Source organism: Aphidius gifuensis, linkage group LG1 (genome assembly GCF_014905175.1).
Source record: "Aphidius gifuensis isolate YNYX2018 linkage group LG1, ASM1490517v1, whole genome shotgun sequence".
Taxonomy (NCBI): Eukaryota; Metazoa; Arthropoda; class Insecta; order Hymenoptera; family Braconidae; genus Aphidius; species Aphidius gifuensis.
This window is the reverse complement of record NC_057788.1, coordinates 24233963-24250865: the sequence shown is the minus strand read 5'-3', so window position 1 is coordinate 24250865 and position 16903 is coordinate 24233963. Positions and strand designations below refer to the sequence as shown.

Below are 16903 nucleotides of genomic sequence, written 5' to 3'. Positions count from 1 at the left end.
TAAACAAACAAACAAATCTCTGAAATAAAAAGGAAAAAAAAAAAATAATAATAGTATAGAGCGGCCGAAAAAAAAAAAAATAGAACAAAAATATGACTATTTCCATAATGGCGCTTTGGGGGATGAGAGGCGTTGCCAATGCAAATTCCCTACCAGATTTTTTTTTTTTTTTTTCTTTTCGTCGCAGCAGCGAGTCATTACCGAATAGGGCTGGTTTTCGAGGCGCCTGCCTGATGTGCCACATTTTTATATTTTTTATATTATTTTTTTATTTGGCTCTTCTTCATTTATTCTCTCTTCCACCCACTCACCCACCCACCCCCTTCCTTCTTAACCCCCTCAATCTTTTTCCTTACGCTCAACTACATTTTCCTTGTCAACTTTTCAACCCTCTTTTTTTTTTCCTTATATTTTTCAAAGGCACGCTTGGTAAGCTTCCAAGAGGACCCAGAGCTTTTCCATTGGAAACATTTCAAAAAGTATCTTGGTGCCATCGATTCCTCCTCTTGGCCCTGCATATATACATTTTGCGTATTTTATTTTTATTTAAAAAAAAAACATTTATATTTTTAGCTATTAAAATAATTTATAATTATACATGTTCACAGATTTGATATTTATTTTTAAATTTCAATTATATATTTTGTAACATTTGCATTTAAATTTAATATTATTATAACGTCATTGAGTTTTGTAAATTATAACTTAAAATAGATACATTACGTATATGAATTAATATATTATTTTTATTTATAATTTACTGGCAATCATTTTTATTATTTTTCATTTAATAAATTTTATATAAACATTTATTTGTATATATATATAAAATATATACTAATTGGCCTTAAGCCATAGATATATGTATTTGTATCTATATTTGTGTAAATAGAAACACAATCAAGAAAAAGAAAAAAAAAAATTTACTATATCGCAATTGATATTATGTAGGGCTGAAAGGGAAAAAGGCTGAAAATGTGGGAGTTGTGACGTCAATACGACGATGACGATGCTAGACTGCATGGCGCTGTTGTATAACCATGTGTTTTTTATTTATTTTTTTTTTTATTTTATCCATGTGAAATTTTTGATAGTCATTTAGTTACTAAAATTATTTTAGACATTATTATTAGTTTTTTATTTTTTTCTTATACTATTTATTGATAATTTTGATAAATAGAATATTAATATATTACTATTTATTATTTTTATTATTGAAAAGTATATAAAATAATATTTAAAATAGATAAAATATTTGATAAATATTTTCATCAATGTAAGATTTGCTTCTTTTTTTTTTTGATAAATGCGAAGGAAAATAGGGTGAGAAAGGGTTTGTCATATATACTGATAAGTTTGGGGGTTATGAAAGGGTGAATGAAATGATAAAAAAAAAAAAAAGCTTCAAAATGAAATGACATAGAAAGTTGGTTTTTCATTTTATTCAAGATCAATTTCAACTGTCAATTTACTCATTGCTAATTAACGCCTACTCCAAACTTAGACTTCACCATCTTGATATCACGTTTCTTTATTTACTTTGAAGCAGCTGAATTTACCCTCAAACTTTAACTTTTCATAATGGCTTCGTAATGCTGATATTGACAGCAGGAAAAAAAAAAAAAGAAAAAACTTTAAAAATATAATTTTCTTTAATTTATCGATATTTATAAAAAAATTTATTTATTTATCATGAAAATAATTGATTCGTAAACACTCGTAGTACCTTAAATTAATATAAAAATTTTGCTGCCCAGAGTTTTTAATTTTCTTAATTGTTAATTAATTCTTCTAAAAAATTTCATTATATTTTTAAACAAATGGTTCTTTGCGTCTGGCTACAGTGAGAATTGTAAAATTAGTAATGCAAAAATTGACATAGTACTACTGCACTTTGGTTTTGATAATTTAATTCGCTCGATAAAAAAATATCTTCCGTTATTATTCGATTGTTCTTAACTATTTAATATAATTCTCCATCGAATTATAAAAATTGTTTATCCATTTATTCATCATAATCATAATAAAATAAATTAATTATATTATTTTAAAGCAATTGATTATCAATTTTTTAAATATAAAAATAAAACAAAAAAAGAAAAAGGTATGAAAATTAAATTTTTTACATTTGAATTGCCATGATATTGTAAATGATGCATTACGAATGAGGTCGTGAAATATGAGACTGAGGGTGTATGAGAACAATGAAACCAGTAACAATGGATTTTCATTTAGACTATACTCCTTTTATGCAGACTCTGCCTGTCACCAAAACTCTCGGAGTCTCGAAAATTCATTCAAATATTATGATGATAATCCGATATGTCGATTCAGTCTTGTTGCGATGCTAATTAAAGCATCCAACTCTTACTAGCCAATTAAATTCAATTTAAAAAATAATAAAAAAATATATATAAAAAAATACACTGACTCATCGTAATTCAAACAGAATGAAAAAATAAAGATAAACATACTTTACATTAATTTTTTTTTAATATTTATATATTTTTTTTCATGTATGCATATGTTTTTTCTTATTTTTTTCTTATTTCCTATAATTTTTGTTGGATATTTCTCTCCGTGTATTTTCATTAAAAATCATTAGTATTACCACTTTGCATATACATGAATAAATACTCACAATGACATAAACAATAGTCATGTATTTACTTTCTCTTTTTTCTTATTTATCTCGTATTATTTATGTAATTAAAAAAAAAAAAAAAAAAATGTCTTCCATCACCAACGCAACAGCAAAATATGTTACAAATAAATGACAAGTAGTTGTCACTTCATGGACTATATATACCATGTTGACGCGCATAAACTTGTAATTGAATCATTTTATCCTAAATGTCAACTAGTTTTAATTTTAACTGTGTTTTCAAGTGTGAGAAAGAAAAATAAAATTAATTTACATACTTGACAAATACAAAAAACATTTTAAAAAAAAGTTTCAATTTTTTTCTATAATCGAGTTTTTAAGAAAAAAAAAATATATATATATGGGGCATTCCAAGTCAAATCACCGAGTCATCGGCCTGACCCCTACCGATTCACTTGGAAATTTTTTTCTAGGTGTATTTTGGACCAAAAAACGACCTTATTTTTTTTCAATTTTTTTCCACCATTTTTACACCATAAAATAATTTTTTTTTTCCTTCTATCGAGTACTTCTCAAATTAGACCAGGTTTAAAATTCTGAAATTTTTCCCATATCATCTCGAGGTAAAAACAAGTCACCCATAAAAATTTGGGAATGGGCCGAGAATAATTACTCATTTTTTTATAACTGATTAAAATGTATATGTATATGTATATGTGTATGTATATATTTAAAAAAATATTTCTTCAATGGTTTTCTCATTAATTTATCAAAAAATATTTATGTTTTATTGACCTTATTTCTTTATGCGAGTTTATTTATGAAAAATTTAAATAACTAAATAATAATTAATCAACAAATAAAACATGTGGGTATATTTAACATTTGATTAATGATTTTTTGTATGATTGAATTGTTGTAGGTTGCGTGTGGTTAATTCAGAAAAATACAGGAAGTGAGAAAGCAAGTTAAATAACGCCGCGACCACCAATGGCGGCCGCGAGCTTTCCACCAAACTTTTCCAACGTCGGTGTCATCGAAAACTGGTAAGTCATTTTAATAATTATATTTCTGTTATTGATTATTATTTATTCTTTTATTAATAATAATAAAAATAATTATTATTATTATTATATATTATATAAATATATATAGTTGGTTATTTTGGATTCTCACTTGTCAGCTTTAACCCTTTAGGTAGTCCCCATATGTGTAATATTAATAATAATAATATAAAATTATATTTAAAATAATAATTTCCTAAATAAATATAATAATTAATAATTGATAACCCATAAATAATTAATACACATTTAATTTAATTGATACTTGAAGAAAAAAATAATTAAATAAAATGTAGCATTATTATATACTATATACATATAGCGTGCGTGTATATTTAATAATTTTTATAAATCGCACAATTTATTTAGACATGAATCAGCAAATAATTACATAGTCGGTAATATTATTATTTAATTTTTTTTTTTTTTTGAATTATCTACACGTGTTTGAATTCAATTAGTAAAATAACAAGCATGCAGGTTAAAAAAAAAAATATCATTTATACAATTTTTGTATATATTTATTATTTGTATAAAAACGACACACCGGAGAATTAATTTTTTATTTCCAATATATTTTGAAAATAACATTTTCCATTGGAAATAAATGAAAAAATAAAAATCCATCAATTAGTTGAAAAAATAAAAGAGAAAACATTTAATTGCTTTTTAAATGTTTTTTTGGTCAAAATATAAATTAATAGATTCAATTAGTATTTTAAATATATATATATTTTGTTTAATATTAAAATGTATTTTAAATTAAACCCGCAGATTTAGTTTTGTGGTTATATATATATATAACGAATGTCAGTGGTCAAATAAAGGAAATTAACTCAAGTAGTAGTATTCGAGTATTAATCGACTAATACAAACACCGGTGTACTTTGTTTTATCAATTTTAGTTGTTAAAATTTACTGGTAAATTAAAGAACACATGTATATATGTATATTTGTGTGAAACAAAATATATTATGTAAAAGTAAGACTTACAATACAAAGATAATAAACACCAAAAATCATTAAAATTCGTATCAAAGTAAAAAAAAATAAAAAAAATAAAAAAAGTAAATAGGAAAAAATAAAAAAGATAATTTTAAATACATTGTGAATGAAATGATGATAGAAAAAATAAAAAAAAAAATAAAAAATAAATGAAAATTACGAAAATAATCCTGGGAAAGCGGATATCATGCACTATGTTGGTGGGGAATTTGAAAATAAAAAAAATAAAAAAAAAAAAATTAAGGGTTATTATCACGATGATAGTATAGATGTGGAATTCTGTGCACGCCTCGGGGGAGCTTTTCCACTTGGTCGTGTACACTACGAGATAAGCTTCATAGGAGTACTCCTGCCTTTTCGTTGAAATTGCTGTTGAGAGTTTTTCATTTTTTATTTATATATATATATGTTTATTTTTTTTCATTTTTTTCTACCACAAAAATTCACAATTTTAAGTATCATGTTTATATCCAACATAAACATACAACGCATTTACGTGTTTTATATATATAATTTTATTATATTAATTTTTTTTTGTTTTTTCATATCATCTTCATTATTCATCTGTACAAACTCTAACAGAATTAAAATTTCAATTAAAAAGCTAGCCATATCAACAAACTTTTAGCTTACTGTTGAAAAAAAAAAAAAAGTGATTATAATTAAAAGCAAAAAAAAAAACTTTGTAAATTAAAATAAAAATTTACAGATAGTAGAAACAATTTTCTAAACTATAAAAAATAAAAATAATAATAATAATGGTAATGAGTGAAAAAAATGGAAAAAGTAAAGAATGAATATAGCAATTGTTATTGTAATGGCTCTCGAGTATGTCCTTGATGTTCATGTCATGATGAAAAGTAGGTCCCCAAGAATACTGATTAAACTTTTCCATTTTAGACTTAAGAATGATACTCTTTTTTTTTTTTTTATCATTTTATACACCGTGAATTTTTCAACGTCTGAATGCTGTTCAGTATTGTTCACAAATGTTTTCTAAACCAGCACTCTCCCAGGCATCTATTCATCTCTTTTCTCTTTTTCAAAAATCTTTTTTTTTTTTTTTTTTTCATTTTACTCTCGAAGTACAAGCCTCTTCGTATGAACTTTGACGCCTAAGCTCTGATTAACTCTAAAGCTTCTTTTTGTGGGTACTAGAAAAAACGAAATAAAAATTTTTGAAAAAAACAAAAAAAACCACTAGAATTCTTTTGTTCAAGTAGATCATACAAAGTTTTTGAGAATTATTTATATGGTTAAATTCAGGTATAAAGCTTCGTTGAAAGTATATGATAGTAAATTCATGATGATCCAGGCAAGTTCTGTTTTAAATGGGCATTTTAAAAAATTTTACCCGATTTTGACGAAAATATTCCTGGTATTTTGATCTTCCCGATTTCAATAAAATATCAAATTTATCCCCGGGTTAATTAATTAAAATAATATTTCGCGCCTGAAAGAATTTCAGTAAAAGAGTAATTTTTGGGTAAGTCAAATGTTTTAACCATCGTTTTATAATAATTTTTAAAGCATATTTTTTATTAACGCTTCACGTATTTCACTCAAAATCTTCTGCGACCGCAGTATATGTGAGATAAATTTCGACTCGATGCGCATACCCTCGATTGCATTTTTGACGCAATAATAATAATATTGTACCGTGAATTTATTATGACAACTTTTCTCCTTTCTCGTCGCCGACCGGAATAACAACAGCAATTGTTAAAAAAATATCTTAACAAATATTTCATCTATTTGAAAACGTATTTATTTTGTTGTTCATAATATAATTACCAATGTAATAGTAAGTGGCCTGCTGGTTTACCCAATGCCCTCGTGAAATTGAACGAAATAAAGCACGCCGTTTTATTTTACCGTCCAAGCCGTATCTCCGGCGAAAATATTTTCAGCGACGCGTATTTTGCGAAAGGGTTATCGCTTAAAATGCGTTATCTAGTTGATGCAATTGGTTAAGAAAATTTCCCGTTTTATTTTTCGGTCATTATTTCGTTATCTTTTCGACATTTTCTTTTCGCGACGCGTAATTATTTTTTGGGGAAAAGGGGTGGTTATTTTGCGAAAATGCTATATATCGAAATTAATGTACATAAACCGAAGAAAATTTTCCTGTTTTTATTTTATTTTATATAAATAAATAAGTTTTTTTTATTAAATAAATAAATTTTATTACTTATATATATTACAATTTTTTTTATTGTTAATATTCCAAGATTCAGTTGTTTAAACAATTCAACAACTAAAAATTATCAAATTTATACACTTTTTTTTTGTTGTTAAATTATTTAAACAATTCAATCTTGGGATATTAACAATAAAAAAATTGTGATATAAAGTAGAAAATGTGTAGATTCTTATAGAATAAATGAATTTTTGTCTTTCCTTATTAACAATAGATATTTACAAAAACAAATAAAAGAAAAAAATTCAATCATTTAAAGAATTTTATTTATTTATGCAAATATTAATTATTTATTACTTACTATTATTAATTACGCGTCGCGAAAAGAATTGAAAATAAAATATTTTTATCGGAGAAATATCGAATAACTCTTTAAATAATTGACCGAAAAAAAAAATAAAAACGGGAAAATTTTCTTTATTTGTAGTACATTGATTTCGTTGTAGGGCATTTTCACGAAAAAACCACCCCTTTTCCCAAAAAATAATTACGCGTCGCGAAAAGAATAGAAAAAAAAATATTTTCGCCGGAGAAATCACGAATAACTTTTAAATAATTGACCGAAAAATAAAATAAAAACGGAAAATTTTCTTTAATTGTAGTACATCAATTTGATATATGTAATAACCCCCTTTTTCCACCAAAGTATTACGCGTCGCGAAAAGAATAGAAAAAAATATTTTCGCCGGAGAAATCACGAATAACTTTTAATAATGGACGGAAAAAATAAAATAAACGGCAAAATTTTCCTAATTGTAGTACTTTAATTTCGTTAGTAGGGCATTTTCACGAAAACTTTTTCCCCAAAATAATTACAGTCCGCGAAAAAATAGAAATAGCAATATTATTATGAGCATACGATAGTTTATTTAATTTATAATATGACGAAAAAAAAATTTTCAAAATCGATGCATTTTTGAATGGTGGGGCTATTTGTTAAGATTCTTTTTTTATTAACAATTGCTTTTGTTGTTATTCCGAGTCGGCGACGCGAGAATTGAGAGATAATCGAATTGAAAAGTTTATGTCACTAATACTTTCACGGTGCGTGTAAATACAACAGCTGTAGTGTGTGTGCGTCAAGTCGGGTACAGTCGAGAAGGCGGATAGCGTCGGGTCGAAATAAAACTATCTCACTTTTTTATATATCTATTGCGGTCGCACAGGAGAGTTTTGAGTGGGGGCTCGTGAGGGGAAACGCGTTAATCAAAAAATATAAAACTTTAAAAATTAATTACTCGAAAACGGATGGTTAAAAAAAAAAAACTTATTTGACTTACCCCCCCTAAAAAATTATTCTCTACAACTTTTACTTGAAACTTTTTTCTAATTTAACAGGAATCGCGAAATTGATTATTTTAATTTTAATTAATTTTTAAACTTTCCCGGGGGGATAGAATTTTTTTGATATTTTTATTGAAATCGGGAGGTCAAAATACCCGTAGAATAATTTTTTCGTCAAAATCGGGTAAAATTTTTTAAAATGCCCATTTAAAACAGAACTTGCCTGGATCATGAGAATTCTAGACCACAACATGATGAATCATACACACACACACACATGTACTTCCCTGGATTTACATATTTTAGACTAGTTGAATTTTCAAAAATTTATATTAGTTTGACTACACTGAGAGAAATTTTAACTAAAAATTAAAATCATGGTTAGATAGAAATTACTATAGTACTTTGTAATTTTTGTTTTAATTCTGGGACTGGCCGCGAGAGTCGGAATTCTACAATAAAATTATGTAAAATGTGTAAAATGTCAAAAAATTGTTGGGTTACTTCAAGCCTCTATACATCGTTATCTATTGCAGATGGACATGGGGTTGAGTGAAGTTTATTATTGAAAATTCAATTCTAAACAATTTATAAAGAATTACTTTTTTTGATTAATCTCTTAGATAATGAGTTATGAGTTAATTAAAATAAAGACATACATGTTTTGTGAAAACAATAAAAATTATTATATGGTTGAATAAAAAATACTGCACAATTTAATAAATATTCTTATAATATATAATAAAAATTATCATGTAGACATATAAAAGTTAGCATAGACTTAAATATTTTTTACTATATAGCTTTGTAAAAATTCTGTTTGTGGGACGAAATAACACAAAGATGGCCGACCGATTGAACAAATGATTGAACTGTCATGTAATTTCAAGCATTTCTACAGCCTTATCTGTTGAAGCTAGGTATGGGGTTAAGCGAGGTTTATTGTTGGTTATTTATTTCTAAACAATTTATCAAGAATAACTTTTTCTATTTAACAATTTAGTTTTCGAGTTTTGAGCGTGTAAACAGAAGAAAAAAATGTTGCCGGGAATTGATTGCTATTCTCCGTGAATATATTTCAAACTACAACTTAACACAAAATATCCAACTTTTAAATAAAATTTGTAATAAAATTTAGTAAATTCTAAAACCGGTAGTGGGTAAATTCTCAGTCTGCTAGATTTTACTTGTGAGTGTAAAAAAACCACTAGAATTCTTTTGTTCAAGTAGATCATACAAAGTTTTTGAGAATTATTTATATGGTTAAATTCAGGTATAAAGCTTCGTTGAAAGTATATGATAGTAAATTCATGAGAATTCTAGACCACAACATGATGAATCATACACACACACACACATGTATTTCCCTGGATTTACATATTTTAGACTAGTTGAATTTTCAAAAATTTATATTAGTTTGACTATATAGATATGACAGAAAAAAAAAAAAACTGTTTATTAATTCTAAAATATCATATACATCTAATTATATATTAAATATAATTAATTAACAAGTATAAAATTGTTAAAGTTCAACAATGTATGTAACATGTAAACCATGTTTACCAGTTTAATGAGAAAATTAGTCTAACGGCTGACAGTTGCAGTGTGAAATGGATAAATGTAAAGGTTAAAATATGTCGAGCTAAGTATTGCGTGTGGTGTTGATTGAGTATACTGATGTGGGGGGTACTTGACCAAAAGAGAAAAAAAAATAAATAAATATATAACATATGAATATATTTGCATAATATGTATAGAATATATACAAATAGTATTTTGAGAAAATGTATATGTGTGTGTATGTGTTTAGATGATATACAATTAGTCTACTACTTGGTGTATATAATAAATTAACGTTCTCACCCGTATATATACAGAATATATAGCTCTTGATATATCAGAGATTGTCCCTTTGAGTACAACTCTCATTCTTCATACATACTTAATTATAATAACATGTTGTATATATACATATCAGTTACGATCCAAATGTTAAAACAAAATTAACGTAGTTTCATTATATATATTATTTTGTATATATACATGGGGGATGTATGGTTAGTGGGTTGGTGGTTGGGAGGGGGTGTGGTAGGGAGTTGCAGTATTTGAAAATATAGCTACTTTGAAAACTACAAACTGACCTGAACTACCATTAAAGTCACTCAATATTAATTTAACCGCATAAATATATTATAGATTAACTAATGATGTGGTTGATTTTATATTCTCAAAAAGTTTTTTTTTTTTTTTTTCTTTTTTTCTATGTATGTGTTTATATATGGTTAATGTAACTCACTCATAATTATCATCAAAATATAATTAAATATATATTTTATATATATACATGGATATACTTAACCACATATAATGAAAATAATAGTTTGTTGTATACGAAAATTTTACCTTTTATCTTGTATATTCAAAATCTACATAACCATTATTATTATTATTATTATATCAGCTGTATCATTTATTCGAGGTTTACATTATTATTTTAGTAAAAGCTATTAATTTAACTACTATTTAAAAAATTAACTTGATGATAATATTTTGAAAATATTATTTTATTATTAGATTTTTTTAATAGAGAAAAAAAAAAATAAAATAATAATTACATTAAATATAATATTTTAATTTTTCAATGATTACTTAAATTATTAAATTTTATCGTGATTGGTATTTATTTTATGTTATTGATTTTTCAAGTATAAATACAGGAAAAATATAAATTCACAAAGAGAACTCTTTAAACATTTATTAAAGTGAATAAATAATAATAATAATAATAATCTTTACTTAGTATAAATTATTATAAATTTTCATTTAAATATATTCAAATTAATGTTAGTTATATATGTTTTAAAATAATAATTTATTGATAGATGATAATAATTATATTCAAGACGTTTGAGTCCAAGTATTATTTTTTTTATTTTTTATTTTTTTAAATAATTTAATTTTTTTATATTTTATTCGTTTAGTTAGAAAAAGAGAAATATATATATATATATAGAATAAACGAGCAATTCTCTTTTCCCCGCGTCTCCTGAGAAATAAACGATCCCTCGCTTTTGTAAGTGGATACGAAAGTTGTGGGTGGTTGGGTGTCAGGTCTACAACGGGTTTCGAATATAAATGAGACTTTGTGGGCTAAACCTCAGCACGCAGTTTCATCAGTAGGATGAGATTGTATTTGAATGAGTTTGTGGCAAAAAGAAAAAATACATAGATATATAATAAGGGTTGAAAATAGTTAGTTTATATCGTAAAATAGAGAAGGGATAAAAGGGTCAAGGGCATAAAACATACAGTCGGTAAAGAAGTAATGTCTCTTTTCATCCCTTTATATATTTTGTCTCTCCATCAAAACTACTCCTTTAAACTCCCTTCTTTTCATATATACCCATCAGCCAACTCATTTCGTGGTCTGCATTATCCTATGTGAATTTTCGAGCTTTTATATATACACTTTGATAGTTTACCACACGATGGCTCAGTTCGTGTTCTATAAAAGCTTTTTTTTTTAATGATTATATATTTTTTTGAAAAACTTTTCAATAGATTCATCATCAACTTAGATATATAAAAAATTTATTTATTAAAATTTAAAATATTTTACTTAATAATCTCTTTGGTAATATTTGCAATTATTTTTTTTATTTAAATTTAAAAAACATAAATATTATTTGTCTAGTTTTATTTTTTTATTTTTTTTATATTGTTTTCCTTTGGGTATAAAATGTATACATGAATAATGTTGAGTTGTTTTCAACGAGTTTTTTTTTTTTTTTTTTTTCTTTGACGTAATAAACAATAAATAGATTTAAAAAAAAAAAAAAAAATGTTTTATTGGACAAACACACAGAAGCTCGTGGTTGTTATTGATGAATATATATATAGTTATTTATACATAAAATATAAAATCAGTATACTTTTAAAATTATAGTTATAAATAGTTGATTTTTTTATTTTAATTTTTAAATCATATTTGAAGCAACAACTTTCCATTGAAGTATGTATATCTGGCCAGTGTCTCGTACAAAACCAGACACGGTAGTTTTATTAAATTCATATATAAGTGTATGTGTTTTAGTATCGTTAAAACTAGACAGGAGGGTTTTGTTATCACTACTGTAAATCGTTATGCCCCGTACAACCGACACGCACGAATCACCTTCGATTTAGATCACTTCACTCGGACTTACAGTTTGTACTATAATATATATCTATAAAAGAAAAAAAAAAATATTCGTTTCTCTCGATATTGCGGTTTATTTTAATTTTTTTTTTCCTTTCATTCTCTTTCAATCAATTGTTTTTTTTTTAAAAAAAAACTTATTTATTTAACTTTTTTTTTCAACAATGTACCTTCCTATATTCATCAGCCAACTGCCATTAAAATTGATTTGGTTCAGTTAATGTATTATCTTTTATACCGTTCTTTATATTATTTTTTTAATTCAGAATAATTTTACTTTTATAATTAATTTACTGATTCATAATCATCTTATTTATTTTTATATTTATTTTTTCAATTGTATATCATAATCATACTTGAAAGTCTTTTTTTTTTCTTTTATTTTTTTTAATCCTAGTTTTACAAGCTATAATGAGATAATTAATTTTAGACTTCATATAACTTTTTTTTTTTTTTTTTTTATTATAAGAAACTCGATAACTTAATTATATTTGTTGTTTCTTTGTAACTGTTTTTTTTTTTTTTTCTTGAAATATTTAAAATTGTTTAATGAAAAAGCTCTTGCAAAAATTCACAAGCAACAAAACATTATAGAAAAAAATTATATATATAGGTATATACACAGGTCAAAAAGCAGATTTTATATTTTTAATGTTAAAGGTTGACTATAAATATGATTAAGTTATGGTGATATCGGTACCTGTGTAAACACATGCACCTGTTTTTAAAACCCCCAAACTCTAAAGTGTACTATCCAATCGTTTTACCTAAGTACATCCCTTGGTCTTTGGCCCTTTACTATCCCCAAGTATCATCTATGTCAATAGACAAATATGCCTTTAAATTTGTGTGTGTGTATGTGTGTGAGAGAGACACGTCAGTGGATATATTTTGCAAGAACAAGTTTCATGTATATGTGTGTCATAGTCTATGTATGCATATATGTTAATGTATATATATAGATGCAACACAAATACAACAAAATAACAACTGCACACTGATAAAGATTCAAAAGTTGTTATATATATAGTAGATTGGGTCTCTCTTGTTGTCTAACATTTACTTGTCCTCAACTAAATCTATATGCTATTTGCTTGAATCTCTCTCGTGGCAACATTCTGTTAGTGGTTTTGCGATACTATAACGCATGCATAGTTACCATCAAATATTCAATTCAATATTGTAATTTAGTCTTTTGGTCTTACAACTATATAGTCAGTTAAAATTATTGATTTACTATATAGATTAAATACAATCCACTGTGTCATTTAAAAAAAAAATATTTTAAGGGCAGTTGCAATTTTTTTTTGTTGATTTTATTTTAAAAATGATTTGTTTATTTGAATAAATTGAGGTTAAAATAATAAAATAAAACAATGAAAATTTGTTTTTTTTTTTTGATATTATCTGTTGCGATATATAAAAGTTTTACGATATAAAAGCATGGATGAAAAGATGTCTTGAATAAGACTTTTATCTGAGGTCACGGATAAGCTTCGATCAAACCAATATGATAACGTGTTTTACTCAGAATAACTAGGGATTTTAGATGACTTCCGGTCGATCTATCGAGCCGATTACATCAAACCTATATGTCATTTTTTTTATTTTATTTTGAGTTTTATATATATAGCTGTGATGGCTCTATAAAAAAAAAAATAAGCACAACATTTTCCAATAATCCACAAAATAACTTTAACTTTTTTAGACTTTTTTTTTTTTTTATAAATTTTTAATCATTTTTAGTTATACCGAGATTTAATTATACACATTCTGGATGATAAAAATTAAATTAAAAAATTAATATAATGCTGTTGAATGTCAGTTAAAAAATTTTTTACTAATTAATTTTTATAGTACAAAAAAAATAAAGAACAAAAAAAAAAAAAAGAAATATTTACATTATATAAAGTTAAGGTATATATAATAAATCGTTAGAGTAATTGGATTTGTTTTTTTATTTAATAATTTTATGATTTATATTTGTGGATTTTATTGTTTAATCGATTGATGACGTCGGTTAATGTTTGTTGGTGTTGGGTTGAATGAGGTAAAAGGGTAGTTGGAATGATGTAGATGGTAGAGAGAAGGGATGATATTTGTTGTAGTTATGCATAACGTTGAATAGTAAATGGAGAAAATGGTAAACGTCGTTCGGTCAGATCAAAATCATCATTGATCACGCATTTCATCGTCACGCAGAGAACACTGCCTGGCACGATGTCTGACACGAGACAGTATTTACTACTACAAAATCCGTTATTTATTTATTTTTTTTTTTCATTATTTTACATGTCCATTTTTAGAAAAAATATTTTTTTTTTATTTTCATAAAGCTCAAACTATTGTTCAATGTTCATTCAAAAATATAGAACTCCTCTCTACCACCCACTGACATATATGCAGTTTAAACACACATAAAAACTCATTTAACTTTAATATTTTTTTTTGAAAAACTATATACTTTGAACAACAACTCTGCAATGTAATTTAAATATCAAAAAAAAATTTTTTTTTTTTTTCCTACATAACATACTTATTTTACTACTGGTTTTATTTTATTTTATTTTTTTTTTCTATATCTTTTTTTCTCTACCTGTAGCTCCATCAATTATGTACAAAGCATAAACTCGAGTTGTAGATTTTGAGTGAATAAAGATTAGTTTAATTTTCAAATGAATTTGAAAAAAAAAAATTTCTCAACTCAATTTTCTGTTAAATATTAAAAAAAAAAAAATAAATAAAAGTTTTTAATTATTCTAATTTTTTATTCCTCCATTATTTTCATATTCTTTTTACCTCCAATTTACACTACCTCTTCAAAGTCCCCAACCCATACTTAATAATTTTACCCGCGACCACTTTTCTTTTCTTTCTTACTAACACTCGACTTTAGCTTCAAATTTTTCTTTATTTTTTTTTTTTTTATTATTATTATATTCGACTTTAAAGTAAAGGAAAAAAAGCGAACACATGAAGGGGTTTTTAGTTTACGCCTGTACTAGACGATTTATGTTAGCTCCAAAAATTTATCGGTTCAATTTCCGCGATATTTAAACCGTCTCTCTAACTTGTTCTCTCTCTTTTTCTCTTTTCATGCACACATATACACAAAGTTGGTTGCCTCGTAAAAACAAAAAAAAAAAAATATATCGAAGAACGTGCCGCGATTTCCCGAAAGCAAATGAACAAAAAATATATAATAAAAAAAAAAAGACGAATTATTTTTTCCACATTTTTGTGTACTATAAATAAAGAATGAGTCGTGAGAGTTTTCAATTAGCCCGGTTTTTTTTAACAAAAAAAAAATATTTAAAAAGCCATTCAATTTCCAGTCAAAGCCATAATGGACCTTGTGCAAAATAAAATTAAAAAAAAAAAATAGTTAAAATTGAAAAATAGCCATACAGTAAAAGATAAAAGTTGGCAATATGAATGTGTTTGAAAATAAATGTGTATATTAAATTTTTAATCAACCAAAGTAATTTATTTTGTTTTCTATATATATAAATATATGACAAATAAATTGATAGTCAATGCAAATTGCATATAAAAAATTTATTTCAAGTTAACTTGTGTAACATGGTTTTAATTTTATGCAACAATTCTTGCAGCATTTCACCCCTCGTCAGCACAGGTGAGCTCGTTGAGCTCTTTGCAAAACTTGCAAAATATTGAAAGGGACTACAGATAAATAATAAAAAGTAACTGTGGGAAAAATTTTGCAAGAAAAGACTAGAAAGACAGTTTAAGGGTTGTATGAGTAAACGAAATTGTAATGTAACTGAAATTCTTCACATTTGCGTAGAGCTTTTAGCTGAGCTCCAAAAAAAAAAATTTTCTCTTTCCCACAGCGGTACCTCTTTTTTATATACTTAATAGTCTCCGGTAGTAATTTTTTTTTTTCTTTATTATTGGGTTTGCAAACTGTTAACCGTCAAAATAGTATAAATTAATTTTTAAATTTTTATATTGGTTAAATTGAGTTTTTTATTTTTTGTCAAATGGAAAAAAATGTTAAAAATTTTTTATATTTTTTATTATGTTTAAATATATATATATATTTATAAAAATTATTGGTTTCCTGAGTAATGCCCGAAGCACTAACAGTGCCTCAATATATTCAACACAACAAAATTCCTCTTTTCCTCTGTTGTCCCTCGAGGATACATCTCGTATTACGCGGAAAGAAACCACCTCTATATCAACGTGTTTCCTGCTTTTTGTTTCTTCAAACAAACCTGCTATACCATTCTTTTCATATACCTTTTATTCTTATTCTCTTACTGAGACAAAAACTATGTATAATAAAATGAGGTATAAAAAAAATTCATATATAGTTTTTGGTTGAAAAAAGAAAAGAAAAAAAAATTGCATCGATTTTAAGTTTTTAAGTAAAATAAAAAATAGCTTAAATATATATATAAGTAAAATAAAAACCGGCTTTCGCAGAGTGATCTGTATGTCTGACAAGACGTCTTTCCCTACTGTGGCCCAGTTTTTCCCCTCCCATATATTTTTACCATGGAGCCAGTCATTTGCGA

General features: G+C 25.5%; 1 protein-coding gene across 3 annotated transcripts in view; it reads left to right on the top strand.

The window, feature by feature from the left end:
• The window catches only part of LOC122856020 (RNA-binding protein Musashi homolog Rbp6-like), an 88303-nt gene that overhangs the window by 44061 nt on the left and 27339 nt on the right, over positions 1-16903 (top strand). For 2 of the 3 annotated variants that reach the window (XM_044157776.1, XM_044157786.1), the window contains one exon: positions 3528-3651. In XM_044157776.1, the coding sequence (XP_044013711.1) occupies positions 3596-3651 (56 nt within the window). In that variant the 5' untranslated portion in view covers positions 3528-3595. Of the gene's footprint in view, positions 1-3527; positions 3652-16903 lie in introns of those variants that run through there. The other variant, XM_044157813.1, reaches the window with a different exon arrangement.